This window comes from Pterocles gutturalis, unplaced genomic scaffold, assembly GCF_000699245.1.
Source record: "Pterocles gutturalis isolate BGI_N339 unplaced genomic scaffold, ASM69924v1 scaffold871, whole genome shotgun sequence".
NCBI lineage: Eukaryota > Metazoa > Chordata > Aves > Pterocliformes > Pteroclidae > Pterocles > Pterocles gutturalis.
In genome coordinates, this window is record NW_010099880.1 from 26,135 (window position 1) to 53,908 (window position 27,774).

General features: G+C 37.8%; 1 protein-coding gene across 1 annotated transcript in view; it reads right to left on the bottom strand.

Moving 5' to 3' along the window:
• Positions 1-25,896, bottom strand: part of KLHL4 (kelch-like family member 4) — a 36,575-nt gene extending 10,679 nt beyond the window's left edge. The window contains exons 1-6 of the mRNA XM_010077444.1: positions 25,475-25,896; positions 8,168-8,341; positions 7,577-7,713; positions 4,425-4,621; positions 1,169-1,381; positions 69-255 (exon numbers count right to left, since the gene is read on the bottom strand). Of these exons, the coding sequence (XP_010075746.1) occupies positions 69-255; positions 1,169-1,381; positions 4,425-4,621; positions 7,577-7,713; positions 8,168-8,341; positions 25,475-25,896 (1,330 nt within the window). The remainder of the gene's footprint in view (positions 1-68; positions 256-1,168; positions 1,382-4,424; positions 4,622-7,576; positions 7,714-8,167; positions 8,342-25,474) is intronic.
• Between the last annotated feature and the right edge of the window lie 1,878 nt (positions 25,897-27,774).

The window sequence follows — 27,774 nt, forward strand, 5'->3', positions numbered from 1 at the left end:
TTGTCATATATTCTCTGGGTGTTTGTAATACAATTAATTAACACAATTAAATTAGTGTCTGAACTTACCTTTAGTGGCATCCATACCACCTACAGCATAAAGTGCACCCACTGTAGATTTTCTAGGCTTAGTTCGAGGACTCTGCATCATGGACCTTCTTTCCGGTAGCAGATGGTACTTCATAGCCTCCATAAGAAGTTTCTGACACTCTAGGTCATCTGTAAACATTGGGCTATTTTCTAGATCGGCTAGTAACTAAGAAATGAAAAGTGAGGATGTTATGTCTATCTAAATCATTAAAATTGTATGTACTTTAATAATTTAAGTATTTGTAGCTACAAACATTCATTTTCAGTTCACCTCTCACTCAAGCTTTTCTGGAAACTCTGATGCAAGCAAAACAATATAAAGGTAGGAAAAAAAGGCTTTAACTGTGATGTCTTTGCTTTATTTTTTCCAAAAACTTTGGAAAACTTTGATACTTTATCAAAAGTTGAACCTTTGCAACTTCAGTCATGGAGATCCATAAAATAGCTGTAGTATCCCAACAGTCTTGATATTCCTGTAAGCTTTTCTGATGACATATATAGATTCTGATATAGATATGACATAGATACAACAGTGTCAGCTTATCATAAACCAGTATGTCCTTTTCTGGAACTTATTTGATTAAGTGTCTCTTTCAGTCTTAAAACACAAGTAATGTCAGTGCTCAGAACACTCAGAAATAATCTTTTGCTTTTGTCTACAATTAATGGCAATAAAAAATAAGTATTGTGCCTTATCTGTCCTGCAGTTTGGTAAATCTAAATAACTATCTTTGCATGGTATCGAAGTTGCTGTGTTATTAGAGGAAAACTACTGCTTTGCTACCCAACAAAGAAACACTGGCCTTTTGTAATATCGTTAGACTGGCATTTTTAGAGAGGTAATTCTGAGCCTAGTAATTATGCTGGCAATGAGGGGGTTTTTTTCATCTGTCTTTGCAAAAAAATAAGCATACCTACTATATAGTTTAAAAAAAGGGGGGGGGGGGCAAAAAGCCTCCACCCAAAAACCCAGCCAAAACCAGAACCTTCCCGCAGAACTCCTTTGTCTGCCTGAATGATGCTTGAGGCAAGCATTTCCCTTGGTAGTTAAGTTCCCTGACAGCCCTTCACTTTCGTACCTGGGGTGGAAGTAGAGGCAGTCTAATATAAGACAGAAGCATTCCTAGGTCTCGTTGCCGGTTTTGCAAATCGTGCCTCACCCACATCATCAGCGCCTGGAATATGGCTTCTTCATCCGGAACATTGATGTCGTCGCTAGACAAGAGCTTTGCGATTTCATTAGCAGGGAGTAAAAGGAATTCCTGATTTTTTATTACTTCTGTGAAGTGTTCCTAAAAAGAAAAAAGATTGCAATGCACTGATGATTTCCACACCTTGAAAATAACATTTTCTTAGACATTGTAGGCTTTGCATGTATTTCATTCCTGATCTGTTCTACGCTACAGGGAAATGCAATATATATTCTAAAGATCACTGACTCTCCTTCAACCATTTAAGGGAGATTTTTGGTTGCTTTTTGTTGCCTTGCTCTTGCAGAATTGAAGAATAATAATCCTCCTCACACTGCCATGCTTACAGATGTGTTTGTCAGCCTGTCTTAGGCATTTGCCACTGGCAGTTTTGTCCATCAGTGTGATCTTAATACTGCAGCTTAACAGAAAAACAATTGAAGATATAATGTGTACCTTAAGAATGCCAAGTGGGCATTCTAATAAGCTGTGTAACTTCTGTTACAATCAGATTCAAAAGTTTTAAGCAAATTGCACTGAAATCTTCCAATCCTTGTGGCAGGTGTTGGCTGTGTGTCTCCACTCTTAGTAGCAGAAAATACAGCAAGGGAAATTAAACTCAATGTTCTAACTGTACTTTTGGGGCAATAAAAAATTGGACAAGTCCCACCAAAGGGGTCTCAGTATTTAAGCTATTGCTTTAATAAAACTCACGAGCTCCAGAAATGACCATGAATATTAAATCCCTAGAATCTTTCAAATAATTATTTTTCATTAAAAAAAATTATACGGTTGAATTACAACAATATTAGAATTGATATTAAAATACATTATTTTTCATTTAATGCTCGCTTGTGCTAATTCAAAGGGAAAAAAAAATTGTTAACAGAGAGGGGTTTTTTTGTGTTACTTGCAAAAAAATACACGTAGGAATTAATGTCTGTATTTGAAATATTCATTTCCATTTAGGTACTTGGAAGTAATATATTTTATTTGGGAACCCAACTGAAATAGGGCAGAGGAAGAAATTTCAGTAACTGATATTTGTATTGTTTGTGTTCAGTAGTTCCTTAGCTTTCTATAACTCTTTTTAAGAGTACCAAGCATGTAAATATAGCAGCATCAGTGGTTAAAGACGATGATAACTTTGTTATGTGTGTCTTGCTTTTATATATATATATACGCATTCAGGGAATAGGAACAGGAAGGCCAGTCCACATTTAGTTACAAATATAGCACAAGATGTTTATCAGAACAACCTCTATCTGCACGAAAAGATACCAGGCAGGAAACTGTTAATACTTTGCATCAATGGCTAAAGTAATTGAAGGGGAAGGTCTCCATTGTGTCTGTTTTTATTGAATGAATGTGGTGTTTATAGCTGATTACCTTCTGCAAATGTTTAAATCCCAGGTATGTATTTTCAAGAGGTTGAGGTTGGCATGAAACAAAACAATGTTTGATTTATCCTCTTCCACAACACTAAGTGTGTATGTATTGTTATGATCTCTTATACTCAAAGGATTTTTTTTAAATCACTTAAAGGGTTTAAAATAAAATTTTCTTTAAGGTTATTTCAAAGAGGTGCAGATTTCCTCTTCTGTCTGTAAACTGTAAGTAGCTGCAGACTTGATAGGTGGTTTTATGGCATATGAGGTCCTCTTTCTTGGCAGCGCTTTCAATCTGTGTTGCACACAAGATGCAGGTGGTAGTTCTAGAGGTGGGAATGCTCCTGGCTGTTTTCAGGAAGACGTAGTGTATGGGCTATATACGCAGAACGCTCCTGCATCTCGCAGATTCACCACGAATCCCTCACGTTAGACAGTGTTCTCAAAGACCCAGCTGGCATTTCTGTGACACAGTTTTAAATAATAGTAAAAGTCTAACTCAGGGGAAGACTACAGGATTCAAATGGTTTAAAAAGTCTAACCAAAAAAGGCTCTCCTATTGTCTGGCGTCATAAAGTCATATGTCTTATTACATGACTTTATTTCAGTTTTGCAGAAATCTGGACTGTAAATTTTAAATGCTTAAAGCTGATGCCTGTGTGCTAGGGTTGGTGGGAGGAAAGAGGCAACAGTGGAGGGGAGAAGTTCCTGATTTGGCTGAGTATGAAATGGTGTGGAGCAGCAAGGACAACTCTTATATAGAGGCTGAGTGAACCTCTAGCTTAAATGTCCTTCTTCAAACTTTAGAATATGAAAGGAATCTAGATTGCTGTTCAAAAAACCATTCATTAGTATGACAGGAGGGAGCACAACCAGTGCCCTCAATCTGCACATGCCACTCACATTTACTTCAGCATGTGGAAGTGCACAATCTCTTGCTGGAGTGCTCTCAGTATTATGAAGCCTCTAAACTGGTTTTGACACGTTACGCTAATATTTCAAGCATAAAGCTGCCATGTATCTCCTAACAAGTAGTTCTTTTTATATCTATTTAGCTGTAGCCATTGCAATTCTTTTTGTGTTTGAACTTGCTATAGCACATCTTGTTTTTCTGCATATTTATCCCTTGATTTGGTTTCACAGCAAGCTATCTTGCTTCTCTGTTTCCCACGCTCTGAATATTCATTTCTTGCTCTAAGCCAGCGGAGGATTATCCTCCAGTCAGGGATGTGCTTCTTTTTAGCATTCCAAATCTTTCCCATACATTCTTTATTTTGTCTCTTTTTATGTGTGTCTCACCTTAAAATCAGCTTTAGAATTTTCTTTGTGTTGAATCAAAAGCGTAAGAATGGGCCATTGCTGTTTGCCTCTTGACATCTGCTGTGTTGAGGCCCTATTACATTTTTGGAAGAAATTCGTACAAGTCACACTGCAAATTTAAGTTCAATAACTATGCCCTTCTACAAGGCAAAACTCTGAAATGGGAAATGCTTTTCTCTCCTTCCAATACTTCTGTAACAGTCATCGCTCTTAAATTTCCCTTTGGAGACTGCCCTGAGATGTCCCCACAGCAGGGACTTTACAGAGTGACCCTGCCAGCACAGGAGGAGCAGAGCCACTGCCTTAGTCTTGGAGAGAGCAGCAGCCCTGAGCCCCCTCCGCTGGCTCTGCTTCACCAAAGCCCACGTGCTTTCCAAGAGAATATTCCCACTTGTGTTAACATGATCATTGCAAAGCAGTTAGATCTTTCGTCTCACCATAGTGTACGTGTGTGCCACCTTCAGGAGCTCTGCGCAGCCCTGAGCATCTCCGAAAGAGCGGATCCCCAGGCAGTTGGAAGGATGGAGCTGCTTCATGAGGAAGCTGCAGCACACGTCAATAACCTGGGAGAGCTGGAGAAGACAAGCTGCAGCTAGCAAACTTTCTATAGTGTCTTCCTTTAACTCTAGAATACCTGTGCAGTTTGCATATAAGGGGGAAAAAAAAGTTTTCAGTAATTTTCTTTGTATTTGTATTACTTGCAAGCTTCCCACTCCCCAGTTTTTCTCCTCCTCTGAAAAATTTTGGAAAGAAGTGTCCCGTCATTCACAAATTCATTTTCCTTTCTTGCTGAAATATTCTTTAAACATGTTTTAACATACTTCAAGGATTTGGTGAATTTTGAATACAACCATTGGAACATTTTTATTGTAGCTTTAACAGTATTAGATCTGATTTTGCCTGGAAAAAAAAAAAAGTAAAATAAAAAGAAAAGCGTGATTAGAGAAAAACCCTCCTAAAATTCATATATTAATTCATAAAAATATATACCATAAGTTTATATTACACACAAGAACTTCAGTATCAAGAGCTAGGAAATGCCAGAAGTGTGTGCAGGAAACCTCATTTCTTCCATCACCTACCTGTGCATTTACTTTTTTAATAAAATTATTACATGACGTGAGAATTTTGTTACGGTCATAGATAGAGTGGAAGGTGTTATTTTAAGATCTTCCATTACGTTGCTTAGTGGATGGATCAATTCCCTAGTTGATACCCAGCACTAAAATCCTATTCTGAAAAAAAAGAACTATGGGGGGGTTTTATGACTGCATTTTCCATTTATCATTACAACATCCAATTGCCTCAGAAACATTAAGTTCTTTTCCAGCTTCTTCTGTGAAAGGATGACATGCACCATCTCCACTTGGCACATGGAGAAGGGTGGTACTGAGAGATCTCAGTCAGAATTATAATCAGACTAGAACTGTAAGAGGTTTCTTGCCCAAAAGTTCACTTCTGACTTATTTCAGTAGAATATGTGAACACTTCTGAAAGCTAGAGCTCTCATCTCTGAAAGTCACATTTATATTTCATTATCTAGGAAAAAAGTAGCACTGAGTTTAGAGGCTTGGTTATTATCACATGAAAACCTGTGACAGAGGCAGTAGGAAAATTCAAGTTTTCCACTGCAGTCTGCAGCAGTCTTAGCACAATTCCATCTCCTCCTGACGTCCCTCGATTTGGAATTTAAATAACACCTTCCAACTTCTGCAAGACATGAGGAAGGGCTGGCAGGGTGCAGAACAGGACAATGTTTGGGTTTGGTTTTTACTATACAACTTAGAATAGTTACTGAACGTATAGAGTGAAATTGGTACATGTCCTTGTGAATAAACATTGAATGTAATGCCACAAATCAAAGAGGGAGTCTTGATTTCACAAGCAAACTTGCACTATTTCATAGTCTGCCGTTTGCTTTTGTAGTCTAATAGGTGTTCTTTCATCTGGTTTTGCATTAAGTAAACTGAAAGAGATTAAATTGAATCAAGTGGGATGATTTTGAGATAGATGTGGATAATAAGCAGCCCACCACTTGCTTCTTTGCACTTGTACTCACCTATTTCTTGGGTAATGTGCGCTGATTCAGTGCCACAACATCAGTGTGTTATATGTGTCACACAGCATTCCTTCTCACCCCCTCTACCTCTCCCCCTGTTTGTACCCACAAACGGGGTCTATTTGGTGTGTAGAAACTTATGTTTCCGATCCAAGTTGCAGATTGCTTCACCTTCTCGAGGTTTCTCTTTGTGCAACAGTCCAGATTTGTGAAGTGCCCAACCTAGCAAGTGAAGAATCTCCTATTTTTAACATTTATGCTAATGCCAATATGGTGAATATAACGAGGAGTTTGTTTTACTTTGATTTTTAGAAAAGTATTCTAAGCGCATTTATTTTAAAGTACTATAAAAGTATCGATAGATAGCTGTGATACATCTTCCAGCCTCCCTGTCTCAGTATCGACATTGTGTTATTTCATTCTAAAGCAAACAATGTCCTGTGTGGGACATCGGATGACAAGGATTTGGTGAATGCTGTTGATAACAGCGGTTCACTGAGGGGATGGATCAGTTCACGAGCAAGTGTTCATAAATTCAAAAAGCTGTTATTCTGGTCAGTTAAGTGTTGTTACTTCTGGGGGAGTCATTTTCTCCTTTTGAGATTTGGGCATTCTTTGATCACAGAACTGCAAAAGTTGGTAGGGCAAAAAGTGTTTCCCTTTTCCCTTTCTGGCCGGCGTAGCCACTATCTGCATTGGGAGGATTGCCAAGTGCCAGAACCTGCAGACTTCCAGAACCTGCATGGGTTTGAATGATCCGGATGTTTCTAACTGCAGTATACACTAACATAGTGGTCATGTTCTAGAGCATTTTTCCCTGTTCACTACAGAACAGATGAAAGGGATCTCACAGTTCTCCGTCTTGTTCTTTTTGGCTATTTGGTTCAACTGCTTCGGATTCAAGAATACAGGGGTAAATGTTGAAAATGGGAGAAAATAAGTTAGGAAAAAAATATATATACAGCATTCGGGTGTTAAAATGTTTAGTTTCATTAAGATAAGGTCTCTAAAATTTTCAAGAGAACATAAGTGAACATTTTCAGAATGTGGTGGCACTTTCTCATGGTAAAAGTTGTTCTTCTCATGGGTGTGATCATATTCCTGTTTTCCTATGATTATTCCTGCACAGGAGCCTTGAGTGAGCCAAATAACTGCTGCTCTGGGCAAACCCCTTCTGCATCTTCCCAGACAGGAATATTCATACTACACTCTTCTGTGTCACTACATGCAGTGGGCAACAGGCAAAATATGTTCTCTCATTATTATTCCTAAAATAATTTATATCTAGTTAGAGACAGATGTCCTGTATGAATTTATATCTTAACTTCTCTGCATGTCTTCTAGAATAAGTTATTATATAAACCAGTAATATTTATTCATCCTCTCTAGAGGAAGGTTTACATCACATATGCATGACTTTTGCATGTCTTTATGTAGTAGTATGAAAGGAAGGAAGTGGGAATTATGTATGCATTGAACAGATTTTCTCTTCCTTTACAACACTGATGCAGGTAATGGAGGAAGAATTACCTGTGTAGGCGTAGCGCACCAGAGCTTTCAGTGCATCGGGGTCTACTCCCTCCATCTTGATCTCTTCTTGTTTTGCTTCCCGCACATCATTGGTAAACATGGCAGCAAAGTAATCAGACACTGCGCTGAGAACCAACCTGGAAAGAAAAGCGTTTTAGGAGGACTGCAAATTACTTCATAATCTCAGTAGCAAGCGTGAAACTCAGGATTATTATATAATAAATTGCGTGTGCAATAGAAACTTTAGCATAGCATTCAAATCTTATAGCAGCGAGCAATTAAGTTAAAAGGGCAATTAGTAACCTAATTTTCTCCCCCCAGTGCTTGTTTGGGCAGATTTTCTTCACTGATCTTGCTCTAGTTTGACAGCAGCAAGAAGGGAAGATGGACAACATTAATGGTTCATATTTGAATTTCATTCTATTTGAAATAATTAATATGAAACGTTGATTGCATAATTTTATTCCATTTCTAGTTGGTGTCCTAATTACAGTAACCATTCACTCATAACTAACCAGGGCAGGCAGAAAGTGACCTCACGTTTGGAAATTTCAGGCTTTGAAGCCATGTAAATGATACTGGGAAACATACCTGTGAGCTGGGATCTTTTGGTCTCCCACTATGAGAAGAACATCACACAGCTGCTTCTGCTGCAGATAATTTTCCATTTTGCGGAAAGTTTGCTCCGCATGGTTTGCAGACTGGAAATACTCATCCGAGCCGCTGGTGTTCATTCCAAGCAGTGAGCTGCTGGTCGTCGATAGCCTGCAAGGGAAAAAAGAGGCGGTGTAACGAGTGTAGGGTGATAAACGCTGATTACGTTCTTCATATAATTTTGTTCAGACGGCATCACAGAAATGTTTACAATTATAAAGTTCTTATGATCCGGGTCTTACTATGCACAGCATGGACATGGGATAAATGCAACCTCCTGAGCATTCACAATACGCAGAAACCAAACCTATTTCCCTCTGATACTAACAGCTAAAGCATCTCGGTGTATGGAATTCTGGATATTACTTGTCTTTAGGTCTCATTTCTTTCTCTTCATACATTGTACATTAGATTACATTACTAAATAGGAATGAATCAGAAGACAATGTAACAAAGGCTATATAATTCTACACTAATTATCAAACCAAAAGCTGGTGAAATCAGTAAATTATATAGCCTTTAGAATCTGAATGCAAATAATAAACATTTCTCTGCTTTTTCATGGAAGTGTACATTATGTATTCCTCCCACTCTAGAATAAATTGTCCACTTATAAATGCCCATAAGAAGTATATAGACAATTCCTCTTTATCTCACTCTTTTCTTAACAGATCATTCCTTACCGCCTTTTAATGTGGATTATATTGCAGATTGAAACGCGTTTTTGATATTTTCTTTAAAAAATATTTATTTTTATATTCATCTGGCTTTAGTAAAATAGTAATGCATTTGTTGGTGTACATATACATCACACATCTTGAAGATGTTAAAATCTTCAACACATTGAAGATTTTTTTAGAAAAAAGTTTTCTCAGTTTAATATCATATATTATTAAAATGTAAGGGACCTGGTTTTTAAATTTCCATGGCCAGATAGAAAATAATGGCAGGTGGTTGACTAAATTTGCTGTTTGTCTTGATACTGTTAAGACATTACTCATAAATGATTAGGAAAGATAAAATCTCTTCATGAAATTAACATTAATTTAGTAGAATATTGAATTACGTTCACAACTGAACGTTTAGTTCAGAAAATATAGAAATAAAAATGGGTTAATCAGGTTGAATCAGTAATATTATCAGAAAACAGAGATAAGTTAGATCATGTATTTTCAAAGTTCATACCTCATTAAATAGCTAATCAAGATTCAAGAGAAATAATTAGAAATCAATTATATGTAATATAGAACTGAGACACAGTGGAATTTTCTGTCCCTCTGCAATGCAGGTACAGGTTACTGTACATCAGGGCTGCTGGGATGGTACAGAACAAAATCAGCGTTGGTATGGCTGTTGTGTGTCTGGCTTTTTCCAGACACATCTTTTTTTCCCATCTTAAAATCCCATCAGTATGAAGGTTTCTAGATTTTTGTGTTGCATTTACAGTCATCCCACAGCCCATTTGGGATACGGAATCTTTTGGGTGCTGGTGTGTCAAAAGCCTTCAGCCCTGCAGTGTATTGGATGCCTTTCAGGTGCACCAGAGTTCGAGGTACTCCTTCAGTCCTGGCCATGCCAGACGGGCTGGATCCGTAAAATCACTCACAGCCGGCAGAGACACGTTATTTCTGGTGTACCTGCGGTATGTCAGTGCTGAGGTGTGCATGTGCATCACCTGAGAAACAGCAGAGCTCATGCATCTGAAATCCACGGCACGTGAACATTATGTGCCATGTGTTTCTGTCCGGGCAGTCTCAGATTGTACTGATGGCAAACACGTTAAGATACACCAAAACAGCGCTGTAAACTCTCTAGCTCTCTTTTGAAACTCTTTATTACAATTTCAAATGCATTTTCTTTTTTATTTAAAGTAAAAAGGGCAAATCAAGTTCACCTATAATGTGTACCCTTTGTAGTTTAGAGTTTACAAAAATTAATTTGTCTCAGTGAGTTTAATGACTATATTTTTTATTTGTTTTCCTTCAATGCTTCACTGAAAATGAAGAAGCTGCAAAATTGGATTATATGCTCATTAGTTTTGCATCAGCTATTGATGCCAAATTCATACTCTGTAACATTCATGTTTTGTTTGCTATTTACTTTTTAAGCTTCTTTAACAATTTTCCAGAAAATTATTTTTTTCAAAGCTATCTTTTTTCAGATTCATTATATCCACTCTAGGTACTGTATTCAAGAATGTACTACATTGCACTTGATGTTTGCAGAAAACAACTAAAATAGTACTCAGCCATCCCTATTGCATATGAACAGTATTAGTTTCTTTCAGTAAATAATTTCCCATACTGTGTATATATTTGTGGGTAGAGAAATCATTTTTAAGCTGCAAATATCTGCAGGGACTTAAAGTCTAATTATTTCCTTCAGTACTTTTTTCGTATGTTTTGTAGAGTCACCTTTAACTGCAGCAAAAATACCACTAACATAATTAATTATTTCAAAGACAAAGGTCTTCAGAGACTGAAAAATACTGGAAGCAAAAAAAAAAAAAGTGCTCCATTAACTTTGTTAATATTAGTATTATAACTGCTGGTTTATCTTCAACAGCTGATTCAAAATGGTACCTATAGTATATTCTGGAAGGGAAAAAATAAATTAAAAGATGAATATTTATATGTTTTCCTTGGTGTACTACTGTCATTGCAGAGAACTCAAATACTGACCCTCAGAGTACAGTACTGGGGATCGGTGAACTAAAGAGGACAGAAATTAAAGAATCTTAAAGAAGTCAGTAAAAATATCTTTGAGTCTGATGCCTTTGTGTTGAATTATAACAGGGGATGCTGAGGACTGCAGTACACAGATAGGCAAGCCAGCTGCAGGTGTGCTGGTATGAATATGTGTCTGCCTGTCCTAGCTTGTCATCAAGGGTATGGATTAACCTGTTGGGAACAGCGCGTTAAGGGAACTCAAGGGTCACGTGAACCTACTCAGAAAGGAAGCATGTAGAAGATGGAGAAATAATTGTTTTCTATAAAATGTGTACAAGTTTGAACAAACAAAATCTGCGTATTGAGTAATAAAAGTTTCCAGAAGTGCATTAGCCCTGGAACGACCAAGGGATTAGTTTTCCACTCAGTCAGGAGGGAAAATTAACAATGAACTGTTCTGAAGAATCAGAAACCCAAATTGCTTAATGTCCTCTTTGGGTTAGTGCTCACTAGGATGCTGAGTTATGTTAACATTGTTAGCATTGCTAATAATGCCTTAAGAAGTTGGATTAGCCTAGAGAGAGCAGAGATAAATCTATATTTAAAGTATTCCAAAGTAGCTGAACTCTGAATTTCAGCTTATGTAGAGAGTCAAGTGAAATGATTCCTGAGTTCTCCGGTAAGGATTTGTGAAGGATAGTGAAAATATGGTACCATGTTTAAAAAGAAACACTAAATTTTGAAACAGACAATATAAACTGAAAATGTGAAGGAATAATCAAAAAGCATTAAGCGTCCAGATGATAACAAGGAGATAAATAGCAGCCAGCACGGCTGTTGAGAACAAATCATGTCATAACAATTTTTGGGTTTTTGACAAGATAACAAAGCTTACTGGGAGAAAAACATGAGTTGTCAGAAGTCATCTTGACTTTTGGGTGACTTCTGACACTATTTCACATGACATTTTCAAAATCAAGCTCAGATGGCATGTTTTAAGTGAAATAAATACAAGAGATATGAGTAACCTGTATAGCTACCCTTGAAATTTCACAGGGATTCCCTTTCAAAGGCAGAAGATGTTCTGAATGCATTCCCGGCAAATTCTGCTTCTGATGCTGCTCCACACTTTTATTACAGACAAGCAGATGGCAGAAACAGATTTTAATTGTTACATTGATGTATGGTAACGAGTCACTAACTTTTTGGGAAGAAAATTTAAATTCAGGGAGCCATCTTTGCCCTTGGCCTTATTGAACTTCAGGCAAATTTCTACTTTTCAAAAACCTGCTCACACTTCCATGTGAGTAATTACCCAAATGAAACACAGGCTAACAAATGGCAATCGAGGTAACGGCTGGATTATACTGGATCGCAAACAAGCTGTGACTCAAAAATGGTGCTGTGGAGGTAAAATTTCATCTTTTCTTTGGTCATGAGAATTGATGTGATGAGTTTTGTGATTCTTTCCAGGCCTACAATTCTTCAAATTTCTGAATTATGTTGAAATTATTTTCTGTCTTCATAAAACACTCTTCATTAATCAGCACAGCACTCTGCATTAATCAGTATATAAAGGATAAATTCAATTTTCCTCATTATTTAATTAGAACATGATAAAACATAAATGCCATTTATTTGCCAAGTCCTTTTTAAAATTCAGTATGTTCGTAAAGTGCCTCATTAAGTGTGCCTACAGCCAAAAACCAGAGAGTAAACCTGATGATCAGGAAGCTTAGGAGCGTAGTATTGCGTGAAAACCAGCCGATGAAATGCAGTATTTTAATTTTGTAGTTCTTGCTAAGGCTATTATTTATGTTTTTGTGGTGTCCACTTCTCTTTTGGGTATTTGTTGAATGTCCCCATTTAACCTGCTATAATCTTTATGAGATTCAGTTTAATCAGCAGTTCAGGTGTCAGTGTCACTTACAGGTGTTTTTATTTCGGCTCACCTTACCTCTGCACTGTAACTCATACCAGCCACCAGCAGCACAGCGGGTACCAGTTAGGGACACTAGACAGCCTAAGGACATTATCACAGCTGAAAAACCAACAGGACTTCAGCTCTGGGTGCACTGTGTGTGCTTTAGCGGCGACATGAGACAAAACTGCAGCTTCATCAATTCGCTTTGTTTGCGCAGCAATATTTACAATGCAACTCATCTTTTTTTTTTTTTTCTCTCAGTTGTTTCTGCTTAATCAAGAAAACTGCGGTCACCCCCCGCACAGGCGGGCTCTCCTGTGCAGCTGTCTGGGTTCTGACCCTCTGTCTGGTGGGCACTGGTGTGGGTTGGAGATTGAGAGGTGCTGCTTTCCTGTGTGAAATCACGGACTGTAGCATCTGTTAGAGATAAACCCCATCTCTTGGCTGGGAAATAAGGAAAATGTTTCAGATAGGAAGCCATTGCTGGACACAGATAAAATAATGATGAAGTTGATACATTTGTACTAATTGCTTGCTGATATAACTGTACTATACTGTGGTGCCGTTACCATGAAAAACCCCAGGAAAGTAAAAGCACATCATTCTGATGGGAGTGTGGAAGTACAAACAGGAGTTAAGCAGACCACTGGAAAAAATCCAAACTACTACCTGATCAGAAGTTACTAGGAAAGATCGTATTGATTTTAAAGCTAAGGCTTGTCTTTCTTTTTTTTTTTTTTTTTTTATAGAGACTGTTTTCAAAGTATTTCTCAAAATACAATAAAGATCAAGATTTTTATTTCCATTTCAGAGGCTGAGAAATGGAACTGTAGAGGCTGTAAATGATTTATCAAAATCCAGAGGGAAGTTAGTAAGAGCTGAATTAATAAACTGCTTCTCCGATGGAGCTATCCTTTCACTCTCAAAGGAAAACCTGCTGCTTGCTGAACTCCCTGGGTGCAGGCGGGCAGCCGAGGCAGGGGGGGGGGTCCGGAGGCGGCCGGTGCCGTCCAAAGCCATTAAACACTGGAGCTTCAGCACACCACTAAAGTACTGGAGCTGTTCTGAGTTTTGTTCTTCCCCCAGACATGATAACATACAGATGAATGCCATTACAATTTGTACAGGATTAATTTGGGTTATGATATTTTGAATTCTCCCATGAACAGAAAACAGGTATTTGACGGGGTAATTCCACTGGAAAACCAGAGGCTGCAACCAGCCTTCAGAGCCCCTGAGCCCTGTACAGCCCTTTCTGCTTTGTCAGCTGTGGCCACATCATCATTTCATGTCACAGAGAGGGGTGGATCCAAACAGTCTCCCCAGTAAGCTGTTTTCCTTTGGAAATTGTATATTTATTTTTTTAAGAGAAGAGGTTAATTATAAAATTATTTTCCAGGCTCACTGCAGTGCAGGTTGTTCTCATTAGCATGTGTACTCCCTTGGTTGTTGACCTTTTCCTACTAGGAAAGCAGTTTGTTGAAAGCTTCGTGCATTCCTTTATTGGCATCTTGTGTCTACAGTAGAGTTTTATGCTCGCAATTTGCTTTATAGAGATAATTACGAAATGGGATATTCCTACGTACATAGAAAGTAGTTTCTGTAATTTATGACTGTGTAAAAGCACAGTAAGATCTGGTGCAGATCTTCTTCAGTTGCACTATAGTACTCTATTCGTCGTTTTTGTTTAACTGCTGAAGACAAGCATTTAGAAATTTCACTTCTTTATAAATGCCTATTCAAGAGTCACTGTCTATGGGATTTTGTTCCTGAGTTGTTGAGCTCAGATTTGAAAATTGCTCACAAACTTCTTGCAGACCCATTCACAAATTTCAAGAGCCACTAAAATTGGGAGTGAGCTGGCCTCCACTTCTCTTAAGTCAGAATGACGGGTTGGGAATGGCCAAGGAGCAAGTACTGTTGGCCTCTGTGCCCCATGCTGCCTCCCCAAAGGACTCAGGGTGGTAGTGCATCTCGACTGGGAGTAAAATCCACTGCTCTGAGATAGATGCCCAAAGTGCACTATTCATAGGCTGGACAAAGAGGGTTCTAGCGAGCTGGCTTAAACACTTGAATTCACTAAGTTCAGGTTTGAATTCACTGTAACACTAAGTGGAAAAGTTTAATGAAACTTTAAACAGCTAACTAGTAATTGAGCTACATATTGAATGAGGAAGTCAGAGGCACAGATGAGCTGTACTTCTTTGTGGCATCCCGTGGGGGTGTCATGATGAGCAACTTTATTGGCATATTGTAACACCAAGCCACTCTAGATTTCTTTTATAGACAAATTTAGGATCCTTTAAGTGAATGAAAAAAAACAAATTAAGACAAAAAATTAGTCTTGACTTACAACTTTGTTCCTTTCAGTGCTTTTCTCACCGCTTCATTGTATTCTGGTTGGACATTCTGGTTCCTGCATGACCACATGCTGTAACTTCCCAGGAAGCTCTCTTACACCGCTTGTTGATCTGCTGTGGCAAGGTATGTCCAGAGACTGAGTTGGCTGTTGGGTGTACTGCTTCATGGTTTTACTAGGTCAAGCATCTCAGACAGAAAGATCAAAAGTCTGTCCTAAGCCGCTGTACTAGCACATGGAAGGGGTGGGCATGGGCGCAGGGGTGTAAGTAATGGCATAGGAGGGAGTTTCTGCCTTTCCGTGTAGTTTTCCATAAACTGAATGACCAGCTGGGTAGACTGGAGGCAATCTTCTGTGAATGTCCTGTGTGAGGCTGTCATGAAAATCAGGACTCAGAGCAAGCATTTTAATCTTTCAGTGCTTTTTACAAAGCATTGTTCTAACAGATATTTATGTATGTTTGGTTTAAAAGTCTTGATATAATCATAGTTCAGTGTTTACATATGTTTTGAATTACACTTCATGACCCAGAAAAAAACCACAAAATTCTCCAATGTACTGGACAAAACAGAGAACTTTATGCAGAAAGGTGTAGTTGTGATGTCCAAAATAACGGATTGTTTCCATTAATGCAATTAAATTAATTTGTAGCAAGAATAAATTTCTGCCTCTTCCCTACCTAACCGAAACTTATTTTGATAGTGCTAAGACCCTACAAACCTCTAACCCACTGTTACCTTCTTTTTCTTACATTACCCTCTGACATGTAAATAACAGTATGGTTCACAAATAAGCAGTACTGGCAAGTTCGGGTTCTAAAGTTATTAGTGTTTGGTTAGATTAGTATATATATTATTATTATAAACACGATTTCAAACTGTAGAACACCATAATTTTTGTTTAGAGTGTGTCTTTACCCTCTTCTTTATCAGCAAGTGTCTTTCTGTTTTGTTCTTTGCATTTTGTACTGAATAAACAACAGTCAAGTGCCTTTAACAGCACATTATGGGGTGCCTTAGAACATATCCGTAGATCGGCTTCATTTTTAGCTTTCTAAAACTGTTTTATTAAAAAAATAATTCTGTTGCCTTTTTTACTTTTTTGAGGAGGGTTCAAACTACAAATTATTGTTAAATTGTAGGTAAAACTTTCAAGGCTTTAGAAGTTTAGTACTCAATAGTGGTTCCTGAGGTACCATAGGGTCCAATAAAAGGACTCTCAAGAGATGCTTCCTGAGCTTGCAGCATGCTCACAGTTATGTACCTATTACAAGACTGCATGTACACGTGTCCCCAAAATGGGATTCTGCAGGTCCATCCTGCACAGAGCTGAATTCATGGGTTGTGCTTGTGTAGATAGACAGTGAGAATGCACTCGCTTTGTGGGGGATCCAGGAGTGCACCAAGATTAGATAGTGGTATAGAGTAACAAGAGGTGAAGGGAGAACACAGAAGGCTGTGGCAGTGAAGCCAGCATGGAGAAGGTTATATGATATATTTTGGCAACTCACATCTGCCCCAGGGTCAACAGCGTCCTAGGGGTTGGCCAGAAGTGTTTTCACCAGAGCTGGGCTTTCTCCTTGCTTTTTCGCTATGTATATGGCAAATGCAAATTCTTTTCTCTAAACAGATGACTATTTAAAAGGTGAACCCAAACGAAGCAAAACTGAAGGTAATGTTTGAACAAATATCCTCAGCCTGGAAATACAGGTTTTTAGTTTTTTATCACTGTGGTCATGGCAGAAATGGAAAGAACTAACTTCCACCAAAAACACAGAACATGACTCAGATAAAATTACAGAGGTATTTTTGTCTGCCTGCATGTGTATATGTGCATCTCTACTTCTTCCCATTCTGAAGCGTTCTGAAATGGTGTGACATGGAGACACAGAGCTTTCCTCAACATCTGTGCTGAATGAACACTGTAAAAGAGGTTTCCCTAGCAACGCAAACCATATGTAATAGCCTAAAATAGCTTTTCTCCAACTCCTAGGATTTCTTAGTGGTTTGTTCACAATTTCCATTTAAATCAAGGTATATTTGCCCTGTTCAAAAGGGTTCTTCATTTTCTTGACTGCTATTAAAATGAACAGGCTTTGAAAAAGCTCATTTCTTGCAAGAATGCCTCCCTTCCTCTTGACTTCTAATTTATCGGATAAACTGAAGCACAGCAAATGGTGACAGTGCCTGTCCACTTTACCAGCTGTATTCCCTTTATGCTTGCTGTTCAAAACATTGTATCCCAAGTACATTGGTGGTCTCTACTGCTTCTTGTAACAGGAAACTTCTAGTTAAAGTAGTTATGTCTGATTTTTTTTGATATTATTATAATGAGAAGATAAACTATGCATCTATATAATATAATACATGAATCATAATGGACATGCATCCCACTTCACATTTTAGTAGCAATTTGTAAGCAAATTTTGATATTTGAAAACACTGATCAGTTCTTGTTGTGTCCGTACGAAAACAGCTATTGAATGCTCTTTAACATGAGAAAACTGTGATACCGAGAGGCCAAGTGATGTCTTTGAGTTTACGTAAGAAGCAAGCAACAAATCTGAGACATAACACATGGATATTGATTTTCAGATCTTAATGCAACTAGTCATAAAGTCACACATTTAAAAAGTTAAAAGCTGTCTGAGAGAGCTTGAATTTGATTAAACCAAATGTTAATATACAGGTAAGATATCTAGGTTCTTGTCCAAAGATTTTCAAAATATATATAGCAAAACTGAAGAAAGACATTGTTTTATTTTCCAATAAATGTTTGTTTATCCTAAATGGGTTTTAGTTGAGAAAACAATGAAGCAAACTTTTAATCATGTACTCTTCATGTGCTGTTTCAGTTCTGAATAAGGCAGCCTCCTGCAGCTGTACAGCACAGCATGAGAACACAGCGCCTGTTTCCTGACAAAACATCTTCAAACTGCAGTCATTTCTATGCCTTATTGTATATTTCAGCTTCAAATGACGTAATGGCTACAAGGTATGGTGTTCCTTTAAATACTTTCTGTTTTTTCTCCTTGGTACCTGTGAGCAGCAGAGAGACTTCCAGCGAAATGTTCGGACTTACCATACAGAATGGAAACAGTTACCAGAATGATGTGAAAGATGTTTTATGCTAATAATTATCGGATGGGCAGAATTGTTGAAAAGGGCCAGGCTCTAAGGTCTTCTTCTATCTGTTTTAATTAGCCTTGAATTGAGTTTTGACTATCACGCATTTACTCGGAAAAGGAAGGGAAGGGGTGGGCTGGGAGCAGATTTGCTGTCAGAGCTGTGTGGGAAGTTCTCGTGCCAGCGCATGTGACAAGAGAGTTACTGAGGAGGAGTCTGATTTCACAGAGAATAAAATTTTTTTATGGTTTTGTTTTACAGATTTTTTTTTAAGTTTATTTCCTACACTTACCTAAAGCTCTTTCTGTGAATCCCGACAGTACCTCAGCTTCAGGTGTGTGTTCATTTAACCTGCAGCCATACAGGTGTGCCACACACAAGCCATATTCTTCATCTTATCACCTGGTGTAGTCATTCTCTGAATATAATACTGTGTCTCATTCTAGCATAACGAAAGGAAATAAACCAATTTGGTATGTATTGAGCTAACTTAGCTGTTTGACTACAACAAACAAATCCCTTTATTTCTTTAAACATGAAAGATTTTAGTAATGGTCCTCATTACAGTAATTCAAATAGCTCAAAATAAATAATCCAGCCACAAAAAAAAAAATGGTGAAAGTAAATTGTTCATTTCTTTCAGAATGCTGTCTAGCTATATCTTTCAAATGAAACAAACTTCCCTTTTCCAAGAATGCTTCAGCAACCATATGATTTCCTGTTGATTTTACAATTGTGTTTGCTCGGTATGTCTGTAAAAACTCCTCTGCATTGGTCACATGTGTTTAATCATCTCCTTAACTTTTGTTCTGGAAACATTAAGAAGTGATTTCAAGAACAGTAATAACTCTTTAAAAAGTAATTTAACAGCTGTCTTTGCTGAGAGCAAGCTCTATAGGGTGGAATTGAGAAGATAATTGAATCATAAAGAAATTGTTTTGAAATGAGTAGAATTGTCTTAGTTTCTTAAATTACTATTAAATGGTATTTTTTCCCTTGCCTGTAATAATTCATCTTTGAAAGCTATGCATGTTAAATGTAAGCCTGTAAATTATTGTGGTTTTAGTAAGTCATATTCTTTCTCATTATAGCCTTTCTGGTGGGGGCTGGGAGGATGGGGTTAGGCTTGATGACATCCAGAGGTCCTTTTCAGTTTAAATTGTTCTATGATTCTCTTTATGTAGCTATGAAAAAAAAAATAATATTTTGAATACATATCCACTCCTTCCACAGGCTAAATAGAGCATTAATTTCAAAATACAGGCTTTAATAACTGGTTCAATCCACTTTAATTTCACATACTTTTTGCTTTTTCAAGTTCCTCGTATGATGTTACAATAGAAGGAGAAAGTAGGACTAAAATCTGCTGAGGATGCCTTTGAGACATATTGATTGTAATTTCTGTACCAAGAGCTCTTGTGTGAGGCACTAGCACTCGTTTAGTCAGAATGACTTCACTGGTCACTGCTCAGTATGTTCACACATTGCCTAAAAAGCCCTGTCCCTCTTTGTGAATGATCGACTTCTGGGAGAAAGGTAAAACTCTTCGATTTTAGTCCTGGATCAGATGCCATTTACTATAACTTCACAAATTTTCAACACTTAGCAAACATTGGATATGAAAGGAAAAATTTCTTAGTTACTGTCCATCTTTTTTCAACCAGTTGTGAGTGAATTTCAGTAAAATGCTATTAAATTCAGCTACAATATCTGAACTAAGCCATTGCAAATGTCTCCAGTTTCAAATTCATTTTTTGACCTTTAGTTAAAGGTCATCGTTAAAAGACAATTAGTTTTGGCTTGTCCCTGAGGTAGCAATGAAGCTTTTTGGCTATCCATAGAAGACTGGAATAATCTTTTTAAAATACACTGCTGAAGTATATATTAAATTGTTATAAGTATTAAAGAAAGCCCAAAATTCTCCACAAGGCAGAAACATATTTTTTTTCCTTAGCTCTTATTTCTTGCCAAATTCTGTGGCATAGAAGTAATATTATTTCTAAACACTTAGAAATAAAAGAGAAAACTGACAGCAAGAATTTTTCAAAATAACAAGTCAAAATAAACTGAGGTTCCTCACTAATAGGTTGTAGCAGGCATTATGGAGAACAGAAAAGAAATGGTCATTTATATCTCGGCCATGAGAATACTATTTGACAGTGTCTCACAGCAGATAGTACTACCTTCAACCTGAAGTACTGTTTGGAGTAAAACGGTTGTGGAATGGGGACAAAGCTGGTTTGAAATCCTACTTTTAAAGTGATTATCAGTGGTTCACTGGTAAATAGAAAGCTAAACCAAACTGTCTTAAGGAAATTTCTACCAAACCTCCACTATGACTTCCCAGAATTCCTAAATTTCTTGGAGGGAGGATGAAATAAAGAGAAAGCTTTGATAGGAGCCTTACTACGGTTGAAGATCACGCCAAGCTGGGAAGAGCTGCAAGTATGTTGGAGTATAGGATCAGAACTGATATTAAATTATTAAATTATTATTATTAATATTATTACTAATATTAAAACAGTAAATCCATTTTCACTAGGAAAGTTTTCACCTGTTTTCTTTTCTGGAAATGATAATTTGTATTGAAAAATTAAGCAGACATCATTTCGGTGAGTATCTGTTACAAACTTTAGAGGACAAGATGAATGTGTAGTTTAATGGCTCTCCCCAAAAAGTGCTCAGCAGAAGGAAACATGACAGCACATGTCCTTGATCTGTGCCGCGTTAGCTAACCAAAAAATGGCACCATATGTGCAAGAAATTGGGGTCAGGCACTGCACACCAATTTATTCATTTCCACCTGTTCAGTATCTTCTGGGATACTGCAACAATTAGAGGGGTATATTTTCCTTGTGGTACCTTTATTTCACACTGCAATGTGAGCTAAGGCTGTTATCTGTTACTGGAAATAAAAATAGAACTCCAGGAAAAACCCTTATATAGGGGATAATATCCAAAATAATCGAGTGTGTATGTGTATATGTCAGAGACAGTAAGGGAAATGGTCTGTTAGTTATTTCCATATGGCTGGGGGGAAAAAAAAAAAAAAAAAAAAAAAAAAAAAAAAGAAAAAAAAAAAAAGATGAGTTTTCATGTCTTAAAATGAACTATCAAAACAACTGAACATCATAAGTAGTCACTACAGAAAATGCCTTGCCTCAATTAAGAGGATACTCCTCCCAAATATCTATTTCCATGTACATCAGTACCGATTGCTTGGATTATGACATCAGAAGGTTTTATTAAAATTAATTAGAAGTATATTTTGTCTCATATGGGAAATTAGAAAGCATGTATCTTTAGCAAAACTAGGGCTTGTCAACCAGACTAGATTTTGTCAGCAATTTTTCAGCCATATAGTTAGAAAAAATGCATAAGAGAAAAATGATGAATGGCTGCTCCATTCATTATTGAAGCCCAACTGCCTTTGGGCAATAAGGAGAAGAGGTGCACACACACTTTCCCGGCACACGTGGTCTGCAATAGTGTACTCAGAGAATCAGAGTATATCTTCCAGCAAGAATGTGTAAATTGATGTGGCAATGTAGCATAACATTAATAAACACTAGGCACAGTGCTCATATTGAAAGGTCAATACAGTCGTGCCTGCGAGTCCAAACTTTGTCGGGAAAGTGATCAAGGGAATTCGATATCATGGGTTCTTCTTATCAGGAGGTATCAGTGCTTTTTCAGTTCGTGTGTGCACAAGTGTGTCTTCATGTGTTGCACACAAGAGCAAAGTTTTTGTTGACCATTAAACAAAATCTAGCAGTCAAATCCTTTGAGTTTTTGCTGATGTCTCTGGACCACTGCCCGATCACCCGCTTCAAGGTCTCCCTGACGGAGGAACCTGAACCTCAAAAGTTTCCAGACAGTTAGAGATCAGAGATGATCATCACCTAGCTCAAGTGCACAAAGCCCCATAGCCATGCCTTCTGAACCAGAAGCAATTCACAGTTTACTGAGCATGCATTGGTTCAGAGCTCCCTTAAGCTCCCAGTTGCTTTAAGCCAAGCCTCAAACCTCAGAAGGCTTTGCTGTTCATTTGCATGGCCATGTTCTGTGGCTTTAGCTTTCTGACCCTCCCAGTAATACCATAACATTTTTGTAGTGGGAAATACAGTGTATAAGTAAACAAAATAACTTCCATAAGGGTCTTACAGCAGATCAAGGCCTGTCATTTTAGCTCTCTAGAAGACTGTTTGGTACCTGTTGAGTATGTTCCCTTGGTGACACTGGATAAGAAGGTCCCCAGGCACACTGGGAGGCCTTCCTTGACCTTGTGCCAATATCCAGTTTATTTATCTGTTATGCACCTAGTGTTTATTGCTTGGTCACATCTTAACTGGCTACTGTCACTACAAAACTGAATTTGGATCACTTCAGCTCTTGCTTTGTCTGTCACTTGCCATGGGATGGCATTCAGGAACAAGCCTGTAGGTCAGAAGTGGTTCTTTAGGCACTGTTTATTTTGGGTACATGAGTATCAAAAACCATTGAAGAAAGCAGAAACAAGTGTATTGATGATAGGATATGCAAAATGGACTGTTGTTTGGAACTTTCTTATTTACCCGTCCTGCTCAGTAAACAAGCCTTATTTCACCAAAGCCCAGGGCGCTGTGTCTGTGTCACTGGAAGCGTCAGGTCCTGAGGTTTCTAGAGAGACATCTCTAGTTTTTCTGAAGAAAATGAGAATATTGTTTATCTGTTTCCAAATCTTTTTGGTAGGAAATGTTAAGCTGCTAGTAGAAATTGGTTTCATAGTCTGCTCAAGATTGAGGTGTTGGCCTGATTTTCTATCTTTTTCTGCTCTTTTCAACATCCAAGTGAAATGTAGCTTTAGAGTCCAGATCACAATGACTAGAGGTGAACTCGTTGGGTTAGAGACAGCCACTCTGAAGCTACAATTTCTTTTATGGGATAAAAGGCAAATTTGTATGAGATTGTCTTTGGTGTCCTCAGGTACGAATGTGACAGAGCATACGGCTGCGACAATGGTGTCGTTCATCACGCAGTGGCTTTAATGGTGTAACGAGATGGAGTCGGGGACCTGCATAGGCTTGATTTTTCAGGTGTGTTAATGACTAGCAGATCCCATTGATTACAATCAATTGTGACTATTTGGAACTATTTTGGACTATTCAGAAGAGAAAAAGGAGGCCCAAAATGATTTAAAAGGATGATTTCAAAGGTGTAAGATGAGACAAAAATCTATCCAGCAACTAGGTAGAGATAGGTATAGATCTAAGGCTGCTGCTTTTTATTTCTTCTCACTATTTCATTTCTACCCAAGCGATTAGCATATTGATTCGTGTGTGGCCTGTGCTGGATGCTACAGGGGAAGAGAATGATGATTTACTTAAATGATTTCTGTTGGTACCTATTTAAGAAATTTGAGCTATGTTAGGTGTCTTTAATGGTCTATTTTATTTCCTTGAAATAAAATTTTAATTATAGAGAAACTCATAGTCATGAATCACTTTCTAAACAATTTCTTACCAATTCACCCTTTTAAGGTGTATGTTCAAGGTACATTTTAACCTACAAGATTCACAAAAAGCTTTTACAGATAACTTTAAAGAAAATATACTTATTTGAATATAACAATACTTTATAAGATATACACATTCCCAAAACTTTTCTAAAAGCTGCAAATTTAAGCAGCTCAGGAGAAGAGCTTGAACTCAAATGAATATGAAGGCACAAAACTTCAGGAGATCTTTTTAGAAAGTTTATATATAGCTGGAGAAAATGTCATCACATCTTATTTTAGAAGACAGTGCCTGATTACCTTCCAAACTGAATTCATTATGCTTTTTTAACCTCCTTCTTCACCTGATACAGAATTCTGTTTTGATTATTCAGTATTCCTTATTTTTCTTCTCTTAAATTGAGGTTCTCTCTAAGATATGCCTAAAATTAGTATTTTTTTCAATAAATCTGTACTGTAATTCAAAACAAGTTATAGTAAGAGTATGCTTCTTACCCATTACAAACTAGTACACCAGTAAACATACAGAACTGCCACTTTCCCGCCTCACTGGTTTTATTCTGTAATGGTTGTGTGTAGTACACACTGACTGCCAGCCCTGTTCTCAAAATGACATTTTGGAATGCATTTTTTTTCCTGTTCAGTCTGCAGATGTTCCCTCTACCAGATGTACAACTTGAAAAATAATAACTGCTAAAAATACACGAGCTGTCAGCTTTGTTTTACTGAGAGAAACTTTAACTTCAGGTAAAACAGATTTGTATTTAAATAGAATGTAAGAAATCTAAATTATTCCCAAAGACTGATAACAATCTCATCATATGGTGCAAATCATCACATTATAAATGCATCATTTGAGTCCAAGGTAGGGTAAAAGTGGGGTAAAATTCTTGCTGTATAAACTAATAATACTGACATCAATTTGGAAAAGACATCATAAAAAAGTGAAAGGCATGCTTAATCAAATAGCTGATACTAATATTTCTTTCTCTGTATTGACATCTTAAAAATAGCTCTTCCTTTGTGCTTACACCTTTAAGGTCTCACAGCTGTAATGTTTTTCCACCTGACCTTGCAGAAAGTATTTGTTCCTTAGTATACTAAACAAGCTGTGAAAGTAACATGATTTCAAATAAACCTTTAAAAAAAACAAGTAGTGATGCTTCCTTTCCACTTAGTTCAAGGTTAATATAGTTGTCAAGAAGGGAATAAAAAAAAAAAAAAAAAAGCAGTGACAAATTTGACAGACCGATGGCAGCCACACAGCCTGTGCACCTCCAGCAGTTCCCATTTGTCAAAGTTGCACCCATTGATAAAGTCAGAATGAGGACAATGTTTCAGAAGGCTCATTTTTTCATTGCACTTAAACACAATAAATCAAGACAAAGAAAAAATATGCTGCACACTGTAACAGAGGAAATTTGCCAAACTGGCAGGTTTTATTTTTATGGAATAGTTATGAAATGATGTATCTTAAGCAAAGATGAAAATTTCATGACAATGTTCCTGTTCATCTTTTGAACGTGAATGTGTTCCTATTCATTTGCGTGTGGGTGTGCACATACATAAAGTGGGACTAACGCAGTAAGAACTCCGGTTAAAAACAAAGACAGGTTTAGAGAATAACCTGGATAGAAGTATGGCTTTCTAAGTGCAGACTTTAAAACTCCTACCTCTCTGCAGATTCCTGGGAATTTTCTTCTGTGATCATCTGCGACTCCTGGGTGGTTTTACTTGAATCTTCTTCAACACAGTTTTCCTCTGTGCTTTTTTTGGGAATATCCTCATTTGATCGAAGGTGTTCTATCAGATTTTGTCGGTGCCAGGTTTGAATAGATCGGTGGTGAGCTGGGGTTGGACCTGGCACAGGTGCCAGTATATTGTGGTGGACAGGACTGCTGTTTTTCTTCAGCCCATTTCTTTCCCGAGAGTGGTTCTTCAACCTTGTCTGAACCGGTGTCCCCCTGTGCTCATATCCTTCCTGCGGATGGCAGCCCCCCGTGCCTGCGGAGCCTTGCGAGGGGTGACTGAACCACCTCCAGCGGAGCCTCAGGATCTGCTTCACATCAAACTCTTTCTTTCCAGATACTGACATTTTTTTCCAGGGGAAAAAAAAAAAAAAAAAAAAAAAAAAAGACAAAAGCCTCTTCTTTTAGAAAGGAAATGGATTCTTTGTTATCTCTTGTGTTTCAACTCCTCTTCTTAAGAAAAGACAACAAAAGAACAAATACCGGTAGCTCTCTCCCTCTCTCTTCTGATTAATATACTGCAGGCTCTTCCAGCCGATGCTAAGCTGCTGCTAACTGTATAGGTGGGAATCCATACTGACAGGATGATGAGGTCAGACCTTAAACAAGTAAATCAGCTTAGCACAGGAAAGCAGCAACCATAACACTACCCAGCTGCTAGGCTTACACACTCCCAGCACTGGAGCACGGCTCTAATATATATCCCAGCCTCACATGATCCTAAGGGATCCTGAGCTGCAACTTAAGATGCAGGAAAGCACATACAAATAAAGTGATGAGACTTTCCATCCCACAAGGTTTGCCATCAAGCCTGCTAATAAGCAATACTGCATTCCACAGAAGATTTATAGAGAATTCTTTTCTAGTCTCCTTAGTGCAGATTTTTGGTAACGATTCACTGTGAAACTCTGCTGCAGCTCATGTGTTTCCTTAAGGGGTTTGCATTGGTTTCTCTCCCTGTGTAAAATCCCTACAAATGGCCTCGGTGCCGTAGCGCTTACCTAAAGGAAAGAGGCAGCATTTGAATACAGGGTGCAGAACTGTATGTATTTTCTCCCCTACAGATAGATTTCTTGATAGAATTACAGGGGTATGAGAACAGAGGGAGGGAGCTCATGAAAGCCAGAGATGTGCTCTCTGAATGACTGTATCTGTGGAAAACACACTGTTTCCTGGCTGAGTGCCTGTGTAAACACCCCTTGCCATCCTGCTCTTAATTTCTCACGGACGGTGAAACGAGTGGGATTTTTTTTTCAGAAAACACCTTTCTTTTTGTAGTGCACATTGCAACATGTTTTCAGCAAATTTAATAGCTGGTCTATATTCCCATTCTTTCTTTAACACGCAGGGCTGTGAGAACTGTTCCCTTTGTGTTTTGAAATAATATACACGGAATGTCTTCACATGCAAATTGATTTTTTTTTTTTTAATGGACTGTTGTGTTTTTTTCTTATGTTATATTCTGCTCAGTTTGCTACTGGTGATCTATACAACTGTAAGCAGTGTGCAGAAATTAAAAAAGCTGTAGCAGAGAGCCAGTAAAACAGGATTCACAAGTAAAGGAGAGTACTCCTCTCCAACACATCTTCTTATATCTCTTCTTCAGACCTTCCCATGTTACCTTCCTTTTCCTCTGTCTGTTTTTTTCTTCTTTTTCTTCTAAACTATACTCACGGGATGTTGACTCTTCAAACACTAAAATCTGTTTTCTTTTCTTTTTTTGGCTGCATATAATGCAAAGAGAGAAATGTGAAGTAGACTTTTGAAAAGAAAAAGCAAAATGAGGGCATAGGACTACGGAATCCTCAGCCTTTGTGCTGGATTGTCAAGCTCCTGTCCTATCCATGGTATCCAAGGAAATGCTGTGCAGTGTCATGTATGGGATGCATGTGATATAAATCACAGGACAAGTGAAGAACAGTAAAATAATTGAAAGATATTATACTATTTAGAAACAGAGAGGCAAAGAAAAGACTTTGAAAGAAAACCTATGAGAAAGAGGTGGCCATAAAAGGCAGAAAGGAAGAAGTTGAGGAAAGATACTGGACAGACCTAGCCACAGCATCTTTGTTGCTATGTAGAACATTGAGGCTGAGCTGTTGCAATAAAATGTCCATTAACACGAGATTTTGATAGTAGGTAAATGTCCATGACTGACAGAACAAGAAAAATTTGGTTGCAGATAAGAATCCTTTCTTATGTGAAAAAAATAACCTGTTTGTGGG